The sequence below is a fragment of the Lonchura striata genome, chromosome 4, assembly GCF_046129695.1.
Source record: "Lonchura striata isolate bLonStr1 chromosome 4, bLonStr1.mat, whole genome shotgun sequence".
Lineage (NCBI taxonomy): Eukaryota > Metazoa > Chordata > Aves > Passeriformes > Estrildidae > Lonchura > Lonchura striata.
In genome coordinates, this window is record NC_134606.1 from 10,875,785 (window position 1) to 10,898,862 (window position 23,078).

The 23,078-nt window shown below is 37.0% G+C and overlaps 1 protein-coding gene and 1 long non-coding RNA gene across 2 annotated transcripts in view; one reads left to right on the plus strand and one right to left on the minus strand.

The window, feature by feature from the left end:
- The window catches only part of LOC144246208 (uncharacterized), a 48,540-nt gene that overhangs the window by 24,960 nt on the left and 502 nt on the right, over nucleotides 1–23,078 (plus strand). Inside the window, exon 3 of the long non-coding RNA XR_013339869.1 lies at nucleotides 5,658–5,771. This is a non-coding gene — a long non-coding RNA (uncharacterized LOC144246208). The remainder of the gene's footprint in view (nucleotides 1–5,657; nucleotides 5,772–23,078) is intronic.
- SH3TC1 (SH3 domain and tetratricopeptide repeats 1) overlaps nucleotides 5,125–23,078 on the minus strand; it is a 28,533-nt gene continuing 10,579 nt past the window's right edge. Inside the window, exons 5-18 of the mRNA XM_077782733.1 lie at nucleotides 20,875–20,980; nucleotides 20,532–20,675; nucleotides 19,682–19,856; nucleotides 19,274–19,371; nucleotides 18,291–18,492; nucleotides 17,213–17,340; nucleotides 14,570–14,611; nucleotides 11,299–12,984; nucleotides 10,751–10,931; nucleotides 8,734–8,884; nucleotides 7,444–7,566; nucleotides 6,999–7,149; nucleotides 5,925–6,121; nucleotides 5,125–5,711 (exon numbers count right to left, since the gene is read on the minus strand). Coding sequence (XP_077638859.1) covers nucleotides 5,481–5,711; nucleotides 5,925–6,121; nucleotides 6,999–7,149; nucleotides 7,444–7,566; nucleotides 8,734–8,884; nucleotides 10,751–10,931; nucleotides 11,299–12,984; nucleotides 14,570–14,611; nucleotides 17,213–17,340; nucleotides 18,291–18,492; nucleotides 19,274–19,371; nucleotides 19,682–19,856; nucleotides 20,532–20,675; nucleotides 20,875–20,980 — 3,615 coding nt within the window. The 3' untranslated portion in view covers nucleotides 5,125–5,480. The remainder of the gene's footprint in view (nucleotides 5,712–5,924; nucleotides 6,122–6,998; nucleotides 7,150–7,443; nucleotides 7,567–8,733; nucleotides 8,885–10,750; nucleotides 10,932–11,298; nucleotides 12,985–14,569; nucleotides 14,612–17,212; nucleotides 17,341–18,290; nucleotides 18,493–19,273; nucleotides 19,372–19,681; nucleotides 19,857–20,531; nucleotides 20,676–20,874; nucleotides 20,981–23,078) is intronic.

Consider the following 23,078-nt stretch of genomic DNA (forward strand, 5'->3'; position numbering starts at 1 on the left):
CTCCAGGTGATGCTGTCTTGGCAGGGAGTTGGACTGGATGATCTCCAGAGGTCCCTTCCAATCTTACCAGTTCTGTGATTCTGTGAGTTGGGAGTGAAATTGCCTCAATAAACAACAGGTTATTCAAGGTTGAAGATATTTTTTATAGGAATGTAGACTGAAAGTGATTAATTTACACTCAAATTTCAAGAAAATACAGATGCTTTGCTGCATTGCCACTGAAGAGTGTATCTGGATGTGGAAGGTTTTGTGTGTTATTTTATGGATAGGAATTGCTAAAGAGAAATTATAGAAAAATATAGAAAATAACTTAGGAGGTTGCTGTATCACTAGACCTAAATCCCCAATTCTCCTAAAAGCACCCACCCTCACCACACAAGAACTCCAGAAAAGGAGCCAACATTAGGGTTCACACTAAGTTTGAGACATTTCTTAGGTGTTCACTTGCGCCTCCTAATACCCATCTTCTCTTGCTGTCTTGCTTTTTGATATTATAAAAACCACACTGTTATACTGGCAGGCACACAAAAGTGTGTCTTCATCTCAAGCAAAATGCAAACAGAATGATAATGGTCCATGATTCTTTGTAAAGTCTTTTCCCAACTTGGGAATGGATTGGCTCCTGAGAAGTTTCTCTCTCCTTTAGCGTGTAACCTGACTGATAGAACACAAGTACCAAATACCAGCCCACAGTGTTAAATATACTTCAGGAAATAACCAGTGTTATTTTTAGAAAAGCAAAAATGCTCCATTTATTATGCTCATTCCAACTTCCAAAAAATTAGATATTTTCCATGCAATGGTGAAATTCCCTTCTGTTGGCTTGGCAAAGAAAGGCTACTTTTAACAGATTTTGTACATCTGCTGCATCAGGAAAAACACCTGCTGACAATTTTTGAGAGTTTCCCAGCACATAACACTTAGAGTAATTCAGCATCTAAATGGCATACAAGTTTCAAAATATTGTAAGTCAGTGTAATTGTGTTTAATTTGCCTCTTCATGGAAAGATAAAATCCATTTAGTATGTCAGTGCAAAGGCAACTTAACCTGCCACCCAATGCCAGAGCAAGACATATTTGTGAAATTAAATGTTTTTCTTACCTTCATTATCTGAAATAGCCAAATGAAGGCAGCAAAGCATTAGGAGCAAAATATTTAGGGGAATATCTCCTGAGTATTCAGCAGATAATAACACCAAACAGGCAATTTGTGTTAACTGGGAAAATATCTACTTATACCAATAATAATAATATGTACCAATACTTTTGGTACAGCTTCAGAAAAATTCTTGGTTCCTTAGGTTAAGTATGTTGAATGTCACTGCCTAGACTGTACCACCAGGCTCATACAAAGAATTCTTGGAGCATTTCTCTTGGAAAAACAAGTAGATGTCAAAAGTTGACCTTACTTAAAAATAAGACCAAGAGTTTTGAGCACGTACCTGCATCCAGCCTCATGCAGTGGGTTTCTTCTCTACCACAGTACCCTTCCCTTGCACAGCGGTTTGCCTGTTACAAAATAAATCCACATAGCACCTCCAAGCAGCCAACTTTCTCTAGATTGTAGATAAATCAGTTAAAGGCATTTCAAAGTAGCTTAGAATGATTATCTTCAATTCTTTTTGCTCTCTGCAAATGCTCTTTTGCTTTCTTAGAGTATATTTCCCTTGAAATAGATGCTGACTGGTAAAAGCTCTGTTTTGCTTGCCATGGTAAAAGCTCTTAAGGAGTTTTAACTCATCCGTTTCTAGAGGGTTTATTTCAGTGAGTCATGGGGTTGTTAGGGCTGTTTTTTGGTTTGTTTTAAGAAATTTTTAGGTGGGTGGAAAGGATACTGGATAAAGTGGGATACTTTTCCAAGTTGTCGGAGTCCTTTGTTAGCTGGCGGGCGGGCAGGCACCGATGCGAAGCGAGACATTGCCACCCCGTGGCCGGAGGCGTCGGCTGGCCAAGGCTGGGGCTCCTCCCGCTAAACACGGAGGGCTCAGACCAAATGAGGGCTTCAGGGTCCTGGAAAAACGTGAAGGGAGGTCAACTTCTCCAAGCAGGCCAAAGCTGCAAACACAGGGACGTGTAGCTCTGACATCTATTACTCCAGAGTGAACTGCTTATCCACGAGAGGGGCCAGGACTGCCCTGCCTTGCACAGACACACACAGAACGTGCAGAGTTTGGAGTGACTTTTTATTGAACCAAGAGACAGGGAGAGGACAGGCCCCTCACTGCCTGAGTACATACTATGTATTTTCCTCTTTGGAAACATGAGCTTCTACAAGAGGACATCCTATCCAGTAATTAGGTATCCCATACCATGGTGTCATCACTACAATTTCTTTTTCTTCAATCCCATTTTAAAAATTAAGGGGTGATACTTGGGAATGTGTCATTTCTGGATGAGAAAGCACCACAAGCTTCTGGCTCTGTATCTGACAAGGTTCTACACATGGAGCTGCTCACAGGCACCAGTTTGTGCCAGTTCAGGAAGCAGAACATTGTTGTTTAAAATCAAGCAGAAATACCTACAGTGTGATAGTTCCTGCAGAGTTTTTAACAGCTCAGCAGAGCTTTTTGGCTCCTTAAGAGGATATCAAAATTTGTTGCTAATCAACTACATAACTCATTATGGGTAGAAGCTCTCTGAATCTTCATGCACTTCCTATGCCTTTTTTATTCAAACATCCCATTCCTCACTACCTTTTCTAGCAAACAGACTTTGCAGAGACATGATTCTGTACCCTCTCTAGGAGGTATCTAGACTCCATGCTGTTCAGCCTTTTTGCTTCATTATGCTGGAAGAATGTTCTACCAGTTATCTGGCCAAAACTGATAATTTACATAACAGCTATGGGAAAATAGTTTTATAATAATCACATTTCTGTTCAATAAAGACTTGAGCCAGGAAGCTCATCAGGTAAGATTCATCTCCCACATCTCTGGAATTCCACATTGCAGACCATTCTCTGATGCTAATGAGACTAGGGCCACCTAACAGGTGTCTCCTGCAGGGAAGATGAATCCTACCACTCCTGACTGGATGAATAGGACTTATCGGTGTAATCCTTCTATCCAAATTCAGTTCCTCACAGAACTCTTAAATTACAGATTTGATGTTCAAGTGCATTAATTGTATTTGTTGATTCAGAATCATGAAATGATTTTATGCTCCCTGGAGGAAAAGATGCATTTAAAGATCAAACAGGTTTTGAAGCAGCTTTTAAAAATTAAACATGCCATTTATATACATAATAGAAATGCAGTTCTTTGAAATCCTCTGCCTGTGATGTACTATAACCACATACATTAGCAAAACGGAATTCCCGTGTCACCAGAGCAAGGGGAGAATTCAGATCCTGGCTTTCCAAATACCAGATACATTTTTATATACTGCTTCACTGGCTTCAAGGGAATGGTCAAGAAATTCCACTCTTAAGCACAGCTTAACACTAAAGGGTAAATTAATAATGTAGAACAAGATTGCTATGAAAGCAAGAATTCTGTAGAATCAAGGCAACAAGATGAAGTAGCTGTGCAAGAAAGAATATAGGTCTTATCAGCAGAATTGAATTCCAGATAAAGTGCAGCTTCCCTTCCCAGAATATAGAGACAGCCTATGATTGCAGCAATCAGAATCAGCAAGAGGTTACAAATTTAGCTAGTCTGAAAACCAAATGAAATGGAAAATAGAATGTCAAGCACTGAAAAGCAAGTAATGAACAAAGAGCAGCATCTGCAATTTTTACAGCTCTGAAGGGATCATACAGGACTTCTGTTGAGTTTTCAAGTCAAAAGCATGCGGGATAATTAATTTCCCATGCTCAATGGGACAGTATGACACCAGCATGAATCTTTCATCAAGTCATTCCTAAGACACCAATACACTAAAACTTTCAAATTTACAGTGTCAGAAGAGAAAACAAGCAAACAAAATTCTTATTGTGTAAAGAGCCTTCTAGAAATGGCAAATACAAAGTGTTTAATCTCAAATGCCACTTTAATTTCTGGACCTTGAACTAAGAGCAGGACCATGAGTTACCTTGACTAGTTAAGTCACCACACAGCTTCAAGATGATTAAAAGGTCACAGTTATCAAGATAGTGGTAACTATCTGTATATAGACCATGGGAAGACCAAGGAAAAAGATGCACTTCTCCTTTCCCTGAATACTATTTCAATTATATCTAGATCTATATATACAGACATAGATATGTAATATGCGTATTATATATATAAAGGTCAAAAAGACAACAAAAATCAGATACCTGAATGTATATATAGGAAGAATTCAGAGCATACTCTGAATGACAGATTTAAGGGAAAAAAAAGATTCTTAGGCAAAAAACCAAGGCAATGAGATTACATAGCTATGGAGTTCTGAAAAAAAATTTGTATGTTTTTTAACTTTCCCCAGACATGACAATAGAAACAAACATAATATGTAGCCAACAGCCCCATCTGGTTTCTGAGACTGAATGTGCAACTTCCAAAAACATCCATACTTCCATTCTTTGTGATATCCCTTAAATATAAATCAGCAGTTTCTGTAGAGAGTTCTTGAGAGAATGAAAAGGCATAAACTCAAAATTAATCTGAATATGATCTGTTATTTCTACCATAGTTTCAGTACAAAAATGTTGAGACACAAAGTTTTAGAAGTATCAAAATTAACAATCTGGATTTTTTTGTAATTAAAGTGAAATAATACATTTTTCTGAAAAATATTTACTTCTATGTAACACAGTAGGAAAGGTTGTAATAAGTCATTGCAGCCAATATTGACAGTTCTGAAAAGGGCACTTAAATTCTCTTTGAAAATAGGGAAGGAGGGCCTTCACATGACCACTGAAACCCACAAAACTAGTACTCACATTATGAGAACCTTCAGTTCTACAAACTCGTTAGTTCTTAGTACAATATGTATGTAAGTTTTCTTGAATTAGAAGATAAAGCTAGTTCCCATAAGTGCTGCAGTAGATGAATTTGACAGAAAATGAAGAGTGGTGTCTGGGGAACTGGGCCAAACCAATTCTCAAGCCCATCTAGCATGCTTGTGCAGATGCATTTACTTGATGTCAAAAAAATGTAATAAAGCTAAGTCAGGGAAAGGAAGCCACAATTCATACTGAGCGGTTTTTCTGCTGTGACACTTTATTAAATATTTTTCATTGCATCTATGCATTAATCATTTTCCAATATCCATCAAGACAAAGATATAGCAAAGAAAATTGTAGTTTAAAAAAGAGACTGTTGGGTTTTGTTTTTAGTTCACAGACTGATCCTTAACAAGTACAAGACTGTGTATCTCAAAGACAATTAAATGTAATTCACCATCATATAAACTGGTAATTTAGTCTGGGATGAGGAGCTCCACTTTACAGCACACAGATAATGAGTCATTGAATGCAACCTGCATCCTCCTACAAAGCCAGTGCAGTATTTCCATAGGTACTTCTGCAGTAGTTAGGCTACATTTTCCAAAAATGCTTATGAACTCTTGTAACACTGATCAGGAGCTAAATTTATTCTCCTTACATTCAGCTCTGTTGCAAAGGTTCTTGCCTTTTGGTAGAAGAAGAGAGACATTTCCCGATCCACAAGGAAATTATGGTAGATCACAGCAAGTCTGGTGTAAATCTTCAGTTGAGCTTTTTTATTGCCCAGGTCCATGGCAGCAGCGAGTGCCAAGTGGTAATAACCAGCTGCATCAAAGGGGTCCTGAAATAAGAGGCTCAAAGATAGTACAACCAGTGCAAGAGGACTGCAGAGCTCAAGTTTGTAAGTATCTAATAAAAATAATATAGATTCTGAGTTTTTGAGGTTTTCTCACTTTACATTCCAAACACACAAAAATAGAAAATGGCAACATCTGATTTTATGAAATATTACTCAATAGTAAAATTTACTACACAAGTTGTTAAAATTTCTTACCTTAAGGTCATAGAATATAATATCTCCTAAGATCAAGTACACCTTGACATAATAGAGTGTTTCTTCCTCAAACTCCAGAGGAGAGGAACAGAGGGACAAGGCCTTTAAATAGAAATGTTCAGCTAGTTCACAGTGACCCAAATGGTGATGGATGGCTGCCAGGCGATGGTAAGCTATTCTTTCATTTAGCTGATTTCCTAATGAGATAACATAGGAGCCAGGAGAAAAACAGAGAGACAAAGTACTCAAATCTATGCTACTTAAAAAAAAAAAATCTATATTGAATTTGATGGGCTTTTATTGAAAAAAAAAACAAAAAACAAAGCAACCCTACATTTGCTTAAGAGATACATGGTCAAAACCTGCCATTCAAGAAAAATCCTATGGAATTTCTGAATTTCCTCCCATAGGATTTGACAGTGTCTGGAATGTTAAGAAATAATTACATTAATCTCTGATATATAAATTATAATACACAGAGTGCATACTTACAAAGAATACAAATGGATTATTATGAAAGGAAGAAAATGGGAATAAAGTCTCCCATGACAATTCCAATATATATTTTACATGAAAATTTACAACAAAAATATTATTTTCATACTGATCAAAATGACCTGTCTGTGCTTGTACAGAGGGTTAAGAAGGTTCTTAATCAGTTGAACAGCTACCAAACTTGAAGGATAGTAATTTTGAAACAAGACCTATGATTTTTGATTTTTCCATCTTATGTTGGTTCACAATCAGAGCTTTGGGCAAATCTGAAAGTACTCTCAAAAGCCTCTTAGGACTATTTCATTCATGAGTATTGTATCTTGACTCTTAGAAGTACACTCAGTTTGGACATAAAATTCCAGCTTTGATTCTGTGCTCTACCACAGGTTTTCCATTTGAGCCTAAGTTGAAGAGTAAGCAATAAATTGCTCATTCTTGAATTAGAAGCGAAAAATAGCAATTATAGTAGTGTTATGAAATCCTGACAAGAGATGACTGAACAAGGGAAGAAAACTTTAGAGTTCTTTTGTATTTTTAGAGGTATCACTCATACTCAGCTACAATGGAAATTGTTCTTACCCAATTTTACACTGAGGACGAGAGCTACTCTTGCATATTCCAGACTTTCCTCATAAGCCTTCAGATTCATCAGCAATTCCACCAATTTATTGCATAATCTGAGTTCAGTGGTTTTGTTGCCAGTCTGAAGAGCAAGCGGGAGAGCCCTCTCCTGAAACACACAACAGCAGCTTGGGTATGGCTGAACCACAAGATATGCACTGACAGGCTCTCATTTATGTCAAATCAAGTAATTTCTGGTTTCATTTTGCTCTTTGCTTAGAACAGTTCTTGCAGCCAGAAGTGGATTTGAAACTAGTGATATCTACTAACAGCATGACAAGTACTCAGCTGCACTAGGTTATAAAATTTTTCTGAGAGGTTCAGCTTTTGGTTCAGCATTTGTAGAATACCAGCTATGGTAGTAGTTACATAACTATCAATGCAGCAGAAAAACTGCACAAACCCTGTAGAAAGTCACTGCTTTCTCCTTTTCCCAAGTACCATTGAAAAATATGTCTCCAGCAGCTTCAAACAATTCCATTCCTAGATTTGGATCTCCTGTGCAAAGAGCAGCATCCTGAGCAACCTGAAAAGTAAAAAAGGAGTGGGGAAGGAAAGAAAGAAATTAAATCTCGTTTACTCAATGGTTAGAAAAAATCATAAGTATTAGCAATTTTAAAAAGATCTTTTTATTTTCTCTCCTATTATAATGATGAAAAGGGCTATATTTGATTTGAACACGCTCCTTTTTGGTACCCTATCTTTGAACAAGCCAGTGGCAGGTGCTGAAGAAGAAACAAAAACCTGGTTACCTTTTTCTGTCAATAGTATCCTGTTGTCTTTGTCAGCACATGACATTCTAAAAACAGTGTATTTGATAGCTGCCACATAGTAAATTTGAATTAGATCAAACATATCATGGAAATAAATTCAAACTGCAAGTTAGATATTACTAACTGCAGATTTAAAAGCCTGTGAACTGAATTCTGTAACTAAATGCAGATCTACTGTTCTGTTCTCATGGATAAATACATGTCTTGTTAGCAAAAAGGGTTTAATGACAGAGCATGCAAAGCAAGAATACCAGGATCTTCAGTTATTGACAGAGAAAATAATAATTAAAATGTGCCTTTTACATTAGGCAAGGTTAAAAATCCTGCTCTGGCTTTGTCTTCTTTAGTTCTCAAATTGCATTCAGTTAATGCAAGTCCTTCTTTCTACTTGAGCATAGAGGTGAGCAAGACATGTGACTGTCTTCCCACATGTGAAAAGACAACAGCAGCTCCAGCTGGCTCCATGTCATATGAGGCATGGTCACAGAAGGAAAAATTCAGATGCTGTGGAAGTGCTTCTTAAAGAAGATAACTCTGTTTTCCTGGGAATTTGGCCCACAAGCCAGAGTGCTAAGGTGATTGTTCTCTGTCACCCAGCAGCACGTAGCATGCCTGTGTCATATAATTGCTGTGGTGCTGTAGAGCTGGTAAATGGTGTTGAAGGAACACACAGAATTAACAGCAACTAAGAAAGGTCACTGCCCAAAATCCTTCCAAAATCAAGAAACAGATTAAAATGGATTAGCAGTGGAAAATGCTGAGCCTTTCCCTTCACCTGCTGAGCATTACATGAATGCTGGCACTAAGTGATCAGAACATCAATTGACAAAACGTATGGAATTTTTATATCTAATTACTCTTACCATGCCATCTGCACAACACTGATACCATGTGCATGCCTGTAAGTGTTGACAATGTACCTGAATATAAAGATCCACAAGCTCGTTCTGCCTCAGAACATAATATATCTTTCCTGCCCGGAGCCAAGCATATGCCTCCTTCTCTTTTTTCTGGAGATCTATAAATATTCCAAGGCTTCTTTTGGTATATTCCAGAGCTGACCTGTAGGCCCTGAAACAGGAAAAAGTGCTAATCACAGAAGGGTTTTTCAGAATTGCAAATAGGTTTCTTCGTAGCAAGAAATGTTGCTGTAAGACATTCTGTTTCCCTTATTTAAGGCAACTATAATTTCTCACTATATTACCCTAGTAACTACAGAACTCTTCTTTTTCCTCTTTTGTTCCATCCACATTCCCTGTTAGATTGTTACTTATTATATTTTAATATATTATACAAATATGTTTTATATAATGATATATAAATTGTTATATTATGTTATGCATAAACTTTTTCCTGTTATATTATTTCAAGATGGTTTATATGTGTCCTTGCTCTACCTCAAACTTTTGAGAAGTAGAAAAGTCTTTCCTCATCTTTAACTCTTCTATAATTTATGGATTTTCCTAAAAATGCCAAAGAAATCACATTTATTTTTTTTAAATAATCTGTACTTAAGTATAGTTAGTAATAGACTTAAGTGCAGTTGAGACTAATTAGCAATTTTTGGAAAAAAAGGGAGAAACTGGGAGCAGAGTGGTAGGGCAGTGGAATGGGACATCTCATGATCATTTCTAGAACATAAATTACCAGGTTTATTGATCTTGTGGTGCTTTATACCAGACATAGAAACCCTAGATGTCTTAAATCTTTCTCCATCTTTCTCTAGACTCCCATCACCTTGACCCAATGCATTTTCTTATGAGCACAAGACACAAATATATTAAAATAGAACATGCCCTGCACAGTTGTGGTGTTGGAAGAGCTGAGTTTGTTACTCAGGACAGCCAACACAAAGAATACTGATACTGTGGTCTAATACCACACTGAGTTTGTGCTATTATCTGCTGGCATGCTAAGGTTATACAGTCAACATCTGGGAGCCAGGCTGCTGGGATTTACAAATTCCATCTACTACAAGCACAAAGCAGCAGCTTCTCCAGCCAGTAAAGTCTTCCTGCAAATTCCAAGCAGTTTGAAATCTTAACCAATTCCTTTGTCTTCAGTCTCTGCAAAGGATGGTCACCAACTATATAATTAAAAGGCCTAACAAAGCAAAATTAATTGGGTGACCTGCTAAGCATGTTAGATGCTCAGACTACAGGTGCTTAAAGCTAAAATAGGCATCTGTTCTCTTTCCAGGACTGAGAATATTTTTTGCATCCTTACTAAGGCAAGCTTGAAAATATCTGAATCTAAAGTAATTCCTTGAAGTACAGCAATAAAAAAAAAAAATTCAGACAAAGCAGCCTTAAAAAATACTTTAAACATTCTTAGAGAAAACTAAGTTTCCTCAGGACTTAGTACTATAACTTAAGTTGTGCAGTTTGTTATTTCAATGGATAGAGCAAAAAATTGGTATTTGAAAAATAAGAGCAGTATAGAAATTGCAGAAGAGGAAAACTATCCAGTTTGGCTTTGTACTTATGTAAGTTTTGAAAAAAGCTCTTCCTCTAAGAGAAACACTTACATAGAAGCAATTTAATGCCTGACCTCTTTGGAATATGTCCTTTAGTGCCTTAAAAAAAAGTCTTGCAAAAATCTTTGAAAACAAATCACCTGATATAGCAATCATCAAGAGCTGCATAACATATAATAGGTTTAAAATGTATTTACACAGATTTTAAAATAAATTGGTTTTTGAATTAGTGCTAATCCCTGCAGAACATCTTGTCTCCCTTGAGAGATTACAGTTACTTAAAAAGAAATAAGAAAATTATGCATTAGGACTGGACTCTTCAATTCAGATAAAGTATATTACCAAAGCAGAGAGAAAAAAAAATCAGCCGTATTCAGCTTTTGCACAAAAATTGAGATCCTTTGCAGGATGGAAACGTTAAAATCAGAATGAAAGAAAAGTCATTATTCAGCATGTCTTACCTTTGTGTTCCTAAAGACAAATAGAGCTGACTAATGGTTTCCAAAATTTGTCCCTCCAGAACCTTGTTGGACATCTTTCTGGCTAAAGATAGTTGATATTCATTGTAGATGACACACTGAGTCTCATTGGGAGCAACTGTACTGTAGAACTGACACAGCAGTTTAATTGCTTGTAGTTGACCTAGCAGAACAGATTGGAAATAAAAACATGAATTGCTGTTTTAAAATTAAAGTTAATTCATTTCAAAATTATTCATTTTCACCGTTTCACAAATTACAGCTCAGACAGTGAAAATATATAAATCATAACAAGAATATCCCACTACCACTTCATTCACTCCCTAAATTAACAAAGGCTATGGCTTGCTTCATATTTAATTTCCAAAATAAAGCAGTAACAGAGTCACCTTAGCTATATTAGCTGCCCCAATCATGCTTGGAAGAATTACAAAGTAATACATGCATCTTCTAAGTACAGATGTGACATATTTGTCTAATTAACACTCCCAAACAGGGTACATTTGGTGACTTATAAATGACATACTTACTCTCCAGATGACTTATCTCCATTGCAACTAAGAAAGCCCATTCATAGTAAAACCTTCCTTTCTCCCTTTCAGTTCCACCAACATAATAACATCCCAGCTGAAGGAGGACTTGGATAAAATCTTGACCACAGTCCATAATTGGAAGCTTGGAGAATAGCTTGACTGCTCTGATAAAATAATGTTCTGCCAGCTTGCTGGCTGCTACATGCAGGCAGAGTGCCCCAAAATTAGCCAGGGCTATGGCTTGGTTGTGGATTATCTCAGTCTCTTCTGAAAGACACAGTGCCTTGTAGTAGCTCTCAGCAGCTTCTTTTGTGTTGTTTGTCCTTTTCAAAGCAATGGCAAGCATGTTATGAGCGATGCCAAGTTGCTGAGGACTGCTCCATGCAGAGCCTACAACAGCATTTAAAATACCTAAAGCCACTTCATATTGCTTGTAAAGAATGTGAAGCCAAGCAAGTAAAACCAAATAGTTGATAGTTTCCTCTGGCTTAGCAGAAGCAGAGTCCAGTGCTTTCATCATGTAAGCAATGGCTTTTCCATACTGTTTGTGGTGGCTGTACAGCTTTGCTAAGCTGAGATAGATAGTGCTGCACAGTCCTTCCTCCTCATCAGTAAAGACAGAAGAAAGTGCCTGTATGAGGTAAGGTGCAATTTGGGATGGGAATATTTGTCTGAGTTTTCTCAGGCCATATAGTTTGGGAGCATTTTTGATAACTAAATCAATCCTTTTCAGGGAATCCATTAAGGTACTGGAGCTCTGGGGAGAGGTCACCTTTATGCAACTTAACACAATATGTGGCAAACACTTTTCGTGGTAGGACTCTGCCAGTTTGAAGTAACAGTTGTTGGATAAATTTTTTTGTAAACCCAGGTCATTGAGCAACAGCTGAAACCTTTCCAAGAATGGCAGTGCCTCTTGGTGTTGTTTGCGTACATTGTAATGTTTTGCCAGCAGAAAGCATGCCCTTGCCTCTGCGTGTCTATTCTGGCTCAAAATTGTCCTCTTCAGAGCATACTTCAGTATATCTGACTCCAGGTCAGCACTGCAAATGTAGTTGGGAATTCCCATGAGAAGAGATGCAGCCTTGTCAAAAATATGAGTACACTTTTCTTGGTTTTTCTGGGTCAAGTAGATGACTGTTAGATTTGTATAAAGAGCAATTACAAAGTACAAATCATTAAACCCTCCAGCTACTGCTCTCAATGCTTCCTCAAAATACACACGAGCTTGGGAAAACTTCAGTTTTTTGACACTGAGCCTGCCTAAGAGAAAACACAGCCTTGCTAGTGCCCAGGACAGACCTGCTTTCTTTGCTGCTTCCCTTGCTAATCTTAAAAAATTAACCAGTTCTTCTTCTTCAGAAAATCCATAAAACATGCTATTTGTAAATGAATTAGAGAAATTATACAGACATTTGAAGCTGCTCTCATACTCTTTCCTATTTAAGAAGAGTAACAATGGCTCAAAGATGTCAGATGCTTGAATATCTTCTTGACATATGTGGAAACAAGGCCCTTCAGGTAGAGGAAATATTTCAGTCTTTGAAGAGACAGCAGATTCCTTCCCTTCAGGAGTTGGCTCTTCAGCTTGACTGGCCTCCAAATTCTTGAAGTTCTTCAGCAATTCTTCTATCTTGCCATTCTTGCTAGTGGATCCTGGACTAGAAGGTGAGCATGCAATTTCTGAAATAAAAAAATAAAATACAGATCACAACTTCCTGTATGCATGCACACAAAGGCCTTTGATAGGCCAACTAAAACATTTGTCAGTGAAAATGCTGTTGAGAAAACATTATGTAAACATACCATGATTTCTTAACAGAATGTCTAGGAGACAAACCAAAGGTGTAAAAAGATAGCAAGGAGGATGAAGAAGTGTGGGAGACTGGAGGAGTGAGAAAAAACAGAATTTGCCACATGTAAGCAGGTTAGTGATCAGTACACTTGTCTAGCCAGGCCCTGGGCCTGATCCAACACTAATCCAACTGAAGTCCAGCATTAATTCACTTAAAACTGCCTTTTGTCTGTGTATACTCAGGAAGTACAGTCAGTGTATATTCTCTGTTCTCTCCATGTGTACATGAACAAGAGACCTGCCAAAAAATACAGTTCAGACTAGCTGGTAAGCAGAAGGGAATCTAGGAAGATCCAAGGTCTGAAGTGGATAAAGGGCCAGGGTTCAGGGCATAGTTGAACTTATAGAACTTATAGTATGAGGGAAATGGGAATTTAAGCATTCAAGTGGAGTAAGGGTATGTCTATGTCCTGACAGCCTGCTCAGGCAGGTCAGCCAGGGCAGGGGTAGGACTGTGCTCTTTGAGCTGGTTCAGTCTCACATGGTACTTGGGGCTGCCTGCAAAGTTTCTGTTCTCCTGTCTTAGCCAGCCAGGCCTGTGTATTGTGTAACAGAATTTGTTCTATCAGTCAATATCAACCCCGATTCTCTGCTGGCACAGATTATCTTTCACAAAATTACCAATTTGTGGCAACTGATGTGGCCATTGATCTAAATTCTCCTAGTGACAACATTGTTGAATACCTTACAAATATAATAAAGGCAGATATGCCATCAAGTCTTAATCCTCCCACTGTTTTCTAGCCCATTTAATAGGGCAGGGATTTGGGATGAAGTATACAGTCATAGTCAGTCCTTAAGTTTACAGCTGCAGATCAACAGGAGCTTGTTGAAATTACAGATTTAGAGTTCAATTCCCTTAGAATCTCATTTCTGAAACTGCAGCAGAATCATAAATGTAAAAATTGTTGTTTAGGAAAATGTTGTACAGTATGAGTAATGATAGTGACAGCTTAGCAACAAATGCCAAAGGGAAATAATTCTGCATTCTCGACAAAATATCTCCTTTGGGAAATCTATTTCTGGGACAAAGTTTTCTAGCAGACAAAAAAAAAATCTGCTGGAATTCAAACTCAGCAGTTGTCAGGTGCCCCATAAGCAGTATTTTACCTTGATAATCAATGTGGAGGGGCTGGGAAGTGGTGAATGTGTGTAACATCAGTGAAAGGGAAGTCATAGAATTTTTAGCTGGATAGGAACTCCCAAGAAAGACACTTGATATCAGTGAAAACCCACAATGTCATACAGAAAACCTATCAAGAAGGGGTTAAAGCATAATCTCAGAAAGCAAACAATGAGCAAAGAAAATTAGCATGTGAAGAGACATTAGAAGGAGAATAGCTGACAAAGACACCAAAAATATCAGAAGTCTCATTCATTTTATGTAAAAACTGTATGTGTATGAACTATTACCACATTCATGAGCTTTCTGAAATTCAGGTTCTTCTAATACATCTGTAAGAAAGAAAAAAAATCATATTAGAAAAAAATCATAGTATCTTGGTCATTTATCAGTTTCAAATCTCCTAAAATAAGGCTCTGTTTATAATTCTGTAAGTCATAAGAATTTGATACACCCTGGAAATTTAGAAGAAAAGAAATATTCTAAGTCTGACCCATAGCTAACAGGGACTTACCCTTCTGCTGACACAATTCACTGCTTCTGCAAGGCTATCATCAAGTAGCTACCTCTGCTCAGTAAGCTGGGGAGCACATCACAGTCAGAATTAAAGCCAACCTGTCTTGCAGGAGGGAGGCGTTTCTGCTGCATTAAAATACAAGTGGGCAGCAGAGATATGACCATTCTCCACAACCCACTCCTAAAAAGAGGTAGCAAGGAACCCTTCATATCTTTAGTATTACTCCCAGGGTAATGGGGAGAGAGGTGGGAAGGGAAATTATTTAGGGTTGTTTGTGTAGATAAATGTCAAACTTTTGAAGTCAGTTCAATAGCAGGTGGATGAAAAAAATACCTCTTCTTTTAAAAAAATTGAGCTTAATTCTATAGACATTATAGCTATAGATCTAGCTTTACATTTAAACATAGCACATCTATAGAGCATTTAAGAATTACTATTTTGTGTAGCAGATATTTCTCAAGGCATTTCAGTTGTCATACTAATTTCAGGAATATTTTCACTATCTTTCATATATTTTATGCAATAGAGTACTGAGGGCTTGAAGGATATATACAAAAGCAGAGGCTCACAGACCTATTTAAGCTCTGTTTAAGCTGGTGGAAATCTACTAGTCTTTGAGAATGACGTCTCACTGACTGTTTACTTCTGGAAGTCCTTTTTATAAATGCTTTTCTGACTTTGGTGGACGAAAGGCACAGATGTTTACAGTAGTTGTAACTTAATACTCTAAATATTTAATCAGGGAAGTGCTCATAAGTAAATACTTCTCACTAGATTGATGTAGATGGAAGAATTGAAAATCCATTTAGTCAGATCACATAACATAATATCAAGTGAATATTAAAAGTGCTTGCTCTGGATAAATTGAGTGAAGAGAATCAATCAATAGAGCTGTTTAAGAGAAAAGTGGTGAAGATGGTACTATGAGCTTGGGAAGATGCAAAAGAAGGTGGTACTTAAAAAGATCAGGGAGGAGATAGAGTGAAAAATGTGCAACAGCAAAAATAGCAGTATGTCCATTAAGCCTATGACATGGTTTAGTACCTTAAAGGTTTGAGCTTTTGTTCCCAAGCTTCTCATTAGGGCACAGCAGGTGAGATGTGGAGGCATTTTGCACATTGCCAGGGCAGGTCTGACACACCCTAGTTATTGTTCACACTCACACTCTGATTTGCAGAATTAAACCAACATGCCTGCCTCCAACCTACAGTGGCTCCTTTCAACCTGGAGCCTACAGGACTGTCTCTCAGGATGGCTCTAATGGAGAGAAAACTTCCTTAGATGTTGCACAAGCACGTGCACCACTAGCAGCCTGTGGTGGAATAAGAAACCACTGCCTCTCCTCAGTTCAGCAAGACTATTACTGATGCCTCAGGCTTTTATATTTTTCAGATTCTGTACTGCTTTAGTGTCTGGGTCTGGGATTCTTGTTAGACGATAGTAAGCTCTCTTCACGGAGTAGGGATACAAATTATTTCTCTAGCTGAGGACCAAGGACAGATCCAGGTCTCAGGCCCAAGAGCATAAACAACGTGGACTGAAGAGAGAAGAACAAGAAGGATAGGACTTCATGGGCTGGAGTTGTAATTGGGCAATTAGCTCCAATGTGCTAATGGACCAAAACTTATAAAAGTGTGAGACCCCATGTCTGGTCATCCATTTTGTGACCATTTTGGGTTCATCTTGGGTGTAGTCCTGGCTGGATTCTTGTGCTGCCCAAGGTAGATCTGTGAGGTCTCCTAATAAATACCCGATTTATTCCTTAGCTCCATCTAGTCTATGTTCTTTCTAGGTTGATCTTCAGAAAGCATCATTACATCACCCTGCCTGACAATAAGTCTATGGAGGTGAAACCCCAGTTACCCCAATTGCTTATGCACAGCACAGAGAAATAAGAGCTGTATCAGAGATTATGTTACTATGACTCAATTTTGCTACTTTTCTGTACCTTTGAAAATTGAATCAAGCATGAAGTGGTGTGTGTTTGCATTAGCTGTCAATAATTATTATGCTGTGCTACCTTTCCAAGGATGAAAAGCCAGCAGTGTTTTGGTGTACATACTGGTTTTTATAATGCAGCCATGTGAAATTATAATTTGCAATTCAGACATGTAAAAGCCTGGAGATCTGTGCAGCATAATAAGAGTTTTTAAAAGCCTGTTTAAATTCACTCAGGAAAAAGAAAAAAAGACAAAATATTTACAAATCCTCTGCTGGAAAACGCCTTGAAACAGCAGAAATATAGCAAAATTGATATAAAGGATTTTTACATGCCATATCAAAGATCCAATTGATTACCAAGATATTTCAAAATAGGTGTAAATGCTGGGGTATCATTGAAAAATTAATTTTGTAACGGGGTATAGGAACTACACATACATCTTGTGCAATAAAAAGGAGTAAAACTCATACTTACCTATTCTGTACACAGAGCAAACATCTGTGATGGAGGTTTTTTTCAACAAATGTACTACTTCTTCCAAATTCTTTTCTTTTGAAAAAAAAGATAGCTCTTCTGCCTCAAGAAAATCCAGATCTTGTGGTCTAGCAAGGAAAGGAGTAACTTTGAAGGTGCCTGAAAGCAGATTTGGCTGAAGGAGCTCACTGCATCAGTCACATGTGAACTTGTTAGAGAAGTCAATACAATCTTTACATTATGGGTTGTGCTCTGTTCAAAATTTGTTTCAGTCAATTTATAAAATATGCACATAAACTGATAGTAACTATGCTTACAACTAACAGTTTCTGCTGTATCAGAGTAAACTTTATGTCAGTGTCATTGGATAGCATTTAATGAGAGTATTTATTAGAAGCATGAGTCTTGAAGGACTTTATGGTACTGATTTTCTAATATAAGCTTTAAGTTACATATGAAATGGACCTGCAAGCAGCATTTAAGAGTTCCTTGTTTCAGCATGCAAACAGTTCAGGCATATTAATAAGAGCAGCCTATTTACATGGTGCCAATGCATGATGAAATATACCCTTTTTAAACACCAGTGTGCATTATTAGCAGCTGTTTGCAAAGGTCCCATTAGAAGCAAGTTAAGCCATATAACTGAGGGTACTAAAAATAAAAAACAGAACAGGGATGCTTGCTTGAGAGACCAGCAAGAGAAACTTCTGCAAGGGCAAAGCTGCTTGGATTGTGTGAGCCAAAGAATACAAAGTGAACCAATGTAATAAGTCCAGCAACCTCTTTTCCCAGGAAGAAACTCAGCTACAGAATAATAATATCTTGCAGTATTTAGGAGACTTCATATTCCAACTGCTTTGTAGTTTTGACTGATATGACAATTCACATTAAAACAACAAAAAAACCCAAAACCAAGCAAACAAAAAAAATCACCAAAGGAAAAAAAACCACAAAACCCACACAAAAAAAAAAAAAAAAAAATCAAAATCACACCCTGAATTTAATGTTCAGCATTTCAAAGCTGAGACTAGGAGACTATGTTCTTTTTGCTTATGAAATATAAATATGTATCACTCACATATTTCTAGATAAGTCCAGTTGAACATGTCCTGTCTTTACAAAACCTATTTGGCCAGTAAACACATGTCTTCCAAGAAACCATTCCATGCATTCAATGAAGTAGCCAAGGATCTCAATTTTGTCCCCTTCCTGGAAACTCAGTTCTTCTGACACAATACTCTCATAATTCATCACAGCTAGACAGGATCCCATTGCTATGTAATAAGGAGATAAATAATATTTGCAGACAAAGTAATTTAACAATAGAAATACACTTAATAGAACAGCAAGTCAGCAGAATATATTTAACAAAAGACATTCCTGGAACCCGTGAGTTGAATATCTGCTGTGACAAGATTTAAAGCATCCCAACCTCATTGGTTTGGTTTGATGATTAGATCTATAAATAGCATAAAAATCTTCATTTCCCAGCCATTATAAAGAAAAGCCTAAGATATTATCTCAATTCTACCAGATTTCATACTGGAGCAGCAAAAGGAAGTGTTTTAAGTCCTTAGTTTCCCTCTTACAAAGGGATCTTAACTCGGGCTGGAGTAAAGCACTTGAACCAATTTTGAACCAATTAAAATGATCCCTATGGGATAGATATGGGTATATACCAGTCAGTACAGTATTAAAACTGAAATCATGAAAGAAAATAAGCCATATTTACTCTCTAACCTCAAACCATCTGTGTAACCTTTATTTCTCTGTCAGTATGAGAAAAAGTACCACACATATCAAAGATTTACAGTTACATTGGTGCATTTTCTGAGGCATCCTCAACTCGGTCACTGTGTTCTACCTTCTATACTATTTAGGAGGAAAAAGGAGAAAGAAAAGACTTTGGAGTTTGACTCTTTCGAGTTTAATCTTAGACAAATTTATAGTCTCACTAATTTTACTGCAAACTAATTTTGAAAGCTGTTCCCCTACTCTAATTGTTATTGAACTTTTTAGAGACTTCTAGCAAAAGCATAAAGTTTGGGGTTATTCTAACGTTGATGTTTGAATGAAGTTTCTTACCAACTTTTCTGATCAATTTAGATTCATTTTTATATGAAAAATCAACGGGATTAGAATACCCTTTAAGAAACCACCTGAAAGCAGAAAAAGAAATTGAAATTAGTGTATAGAACACTTCAGCAAATGTCATGACAGTAACAGTCATATTCAAAATACATAGGAAAGCTGATGTGTCCCTCCCACAATTAGCTTTCAATTTCAGCTCTGCCCATACGCTTCAGACACATTTATATTAGTAGTAAAAGTACTGCTACTTCAGGAAAACAAACCAAGAAAGTCACGCTGTTCTTCCCTGCCCCAGGTAGAGGCATCTCTAAGCTGAGGTGTGTATATGAATCAGATGTATGGAATATATGGAATAGGCAGGTAGAGTCAGGTACCTACTGATGGAAAGGCTCCAATGGCTCCAGGGAAGCATTAGACTTCATGGGCATGTCACTATCCACAGATCCACCTGTTACTTCTTCAGTAAAAGCCCCAGTCTCAAAATAAGCTGTTTCATTGTCTATAACCATCATCTTTTGTATTGTATTATCAGGATATAAAACAAAAAAAGATCCTAAAACAAAAGCAGTTGAGCAGGTGTCATTTTATGTAACATTTTAGTGTCATATAAGCCATGAAACTGACTTCAAGAACATCAGTAATATTCATTTAGAAATTGAAAAATCTGATCTTTGTCAAGAATTTTCTTGCTGATTGTCAGATATTCATACATTTCTGTCTAGTGTGTCCTTCAGCAGGGAAAAAAAAAACCCAAAAACAGAGATCATGTCTCAATGATGCACAGAGACCTCTGCTGCAATTCTGCATATTTCTGTTGCAGAAACAAATCATCCACCTATCCTGATATCCTGTCTCTGGCAGTACCAGCAGGTGATGCTGTGTAGGAGAAGCATGTGAGCCTTGTAACTGTTTATAAACCACCTCCTGCACATCTCCAGAAACTGCAATAATATTAAGCAAGTTGGAATGTACATCACTCCCTAATCCTTTGGTATCCATTTATGCACCAGCTGCACATGAATTTCTTCAATCCCTTCATCAATCCCTTCATAATCTCACTGAACCTAATCTGTGTTTGCTCCTTTCTTCTCTTTACAATGTGTATTTGGAGTGAGTAAATTTAAACTTCAACTCATTAAGTATTTAAATAGGTCATAATGTCTGATTTGGGGATTTTAAATAAAGATGCTTCCCTGAACCTAGCCTTAGCATGTACAGTCTTTCTTACCTTCCTGTACTAGCAGACTTCTGTACATCAAATGTAATGATTTTTCATTTATACAGACTTCAATGCCTGTATCTTCCTCCTCTTGGGAGTATAGCCAAAAAGACTGGTCTAGAAATAAATTCTCCATGCAATGATTTATAAAACCTAGGAAAAAGAAAATCCAATTTGTTTTCTTTGCCATTTTACAGTATTACGCAAAAATACAAACTTTCAGAGAGTTAGAGACTACTCCATTATTACTTAATGCACAGTGTATAAATCACAAAATTCAACAAGTTCCCAGAAATTATGTGCAATTGAATACAAATTGACACTGAACTATTGTATGGTAAAACAACTTTACCCAGTGAGTGGTAGGTTAGAAACTTCCATATTTCTTCAAAAGTTTTAAATGTTACCACTATTAAATCTTGATCACTGTGAATAGACAGGAGTCTGGCAGAAAGCTCCTAAAAATCAAAACAAATACTTTAATTACAATTACACCAGATTTAAGCAGGATTTCTCACTAGGTAACACTTAGGCTAAAATACTATTCATTAAGAAGGATTTAAAAAAATAAGAACCCAAAATTTTATCTGTATGAGATATCTGTTCTTTAACCAAATTTTAATCTGACTCTTTCTTAGCAGCTGTACTGCCAAGTCTCAGTGAGCTTAATTTACAGAGGAAATAAAGACCACACTGAGTGAGGTTTGTCTAGTTCAGAAATGTCTATGTATAGTCATATGCATAACCATAGTCAAATGTATATCTATAGGGAAGTACATAGTAGTTCTTTCCAAGAATATCTTCTGCACAGAGTGGTTTACAGCTTGGGAACTGCCTTTGCAAGACATGTGGGAATGAATATTAAATAGTTGAAAGGAGCTAGTTTAGGGGTTTTCATAACTTGGAATTTCTCACTTGACTGGTGTAAATGCTTCCGTTTTAAAACTTCCTGATGTAGTAGATTACCCTCAGAGCTCTGTACACACACAAAAATGCAGCTTCTTTGATACAACTTTGAACCAACTTCCTGGTATAGTCATTATCCAGAAGAGATATTGAATAATTATTTCCAAGTTCACTCTTCTTTGGTTAGAACAAATATACTGAAGTGTTTTGGGGTTTTTTTGTTTTGGTTTTTTTTTTTTTTTTAATGCAGTAAGATTTTTTTTATCCTCATTTGTACTTGTTCACATTGCTAGAATAGCATTAAATTACACTTCTAACAAAGATAAGAAATAACCACTGTAAATGGTAATGATGGATTTTAAGTTATTCCAGAAATTCTAAAAGGAACAACTACATAAACCTTCAAATAAGTGAAAGGAGAGCACTTTTTGATGGATTCCAGACAGAGAGGGGTATTATAGAGTCTGGTTGCACTCCATTTTGTAGCTTAAAAACAGGGCTCCCCAGTGATGCTGATTATTGCCTTTCAGGAAAATACAAAGAGCTGTGTAATTTATAAGACAACTATCTGAATCACTATCTCAGAAAATAAATCAAACTTAAATCTAACAGGTATGATGCTACTGTACCCTTACTCCTGTCACATTAAAATGGAAGTGCAGCTTGAAAAAAATGAAGGACTGGTTAAGAAATTTATTCTAATTCAAGGTAGCAGGGAGGAAATTGTCCCTCACACCTTTTCTATAATATGAGTAGAGATGGAGCTGATTCATTTTATGACTGCTACAGCACAATTTTAATAATCCCTGAATTAATTCTGTTTAACATCCATATTTTAAATTCACACAATCTGAACACATTAAAATATAAAAGTCCAACCTAGACTTCTTCAGCAGGCATGTCTCATCACTGCTTTGATCGTCTGCATGCACCTTTCTATACCAGATTACATATTAATGAGAGCCTGAAATCTATTAATAAATTGCCAACACATGCTAAAGTATGTCAGCCTCAGGGGCTTCATGCACTGCTGAATATCAAAACAACATTCTATCGAAACTTAACATTATCTGTCTTGTCTCCTTCAAAGCCTTTTCCAGTCTGTTTCTAATAAGGCCACAAATCTAGTCCATTTGTTTACTCTTTTTCTTTTCCTCCCAATCCCATTTTCCTTCCTCCCTCTCCCTCTAAACACAGTCCAGAGCAGAGAAGCAGAAGTACAGACTTTGCAGAGGCACAGAGTCAGCAGCCTTGTTGTGGGGTGGTCACAACACATGAATGGAAAATGGTGTAGAAACATGTGTCTGTATTAGTCAAAACCATAACTAAGCTTCCAGTCATTTGGCTTGCTAGTGAAGAAGGCTGGAATCCATGGCACAGACCAAAAAAATCCCAAAAGACACACCAGAGGTTGGATGGTGTCTTTTTTTTTTTTTTTTTCAAGACCAAGGAGGAGACTAACGTTTCTGCAAAGTAAACATCACTTGTAGAGGACAGGTTTCTGATATACAAAAAAAAAAAAAATAAAAATTGAGTAATAAAATTTGGCCAACAATTGTATGCTATTTAAAGTTATGGCCTCTTAGCCCTAGGAAGTTCAATGCTTAGCCTGTTCTCTTTCAGACTTCCTCTTTGGCTTAGCAGTGAGCT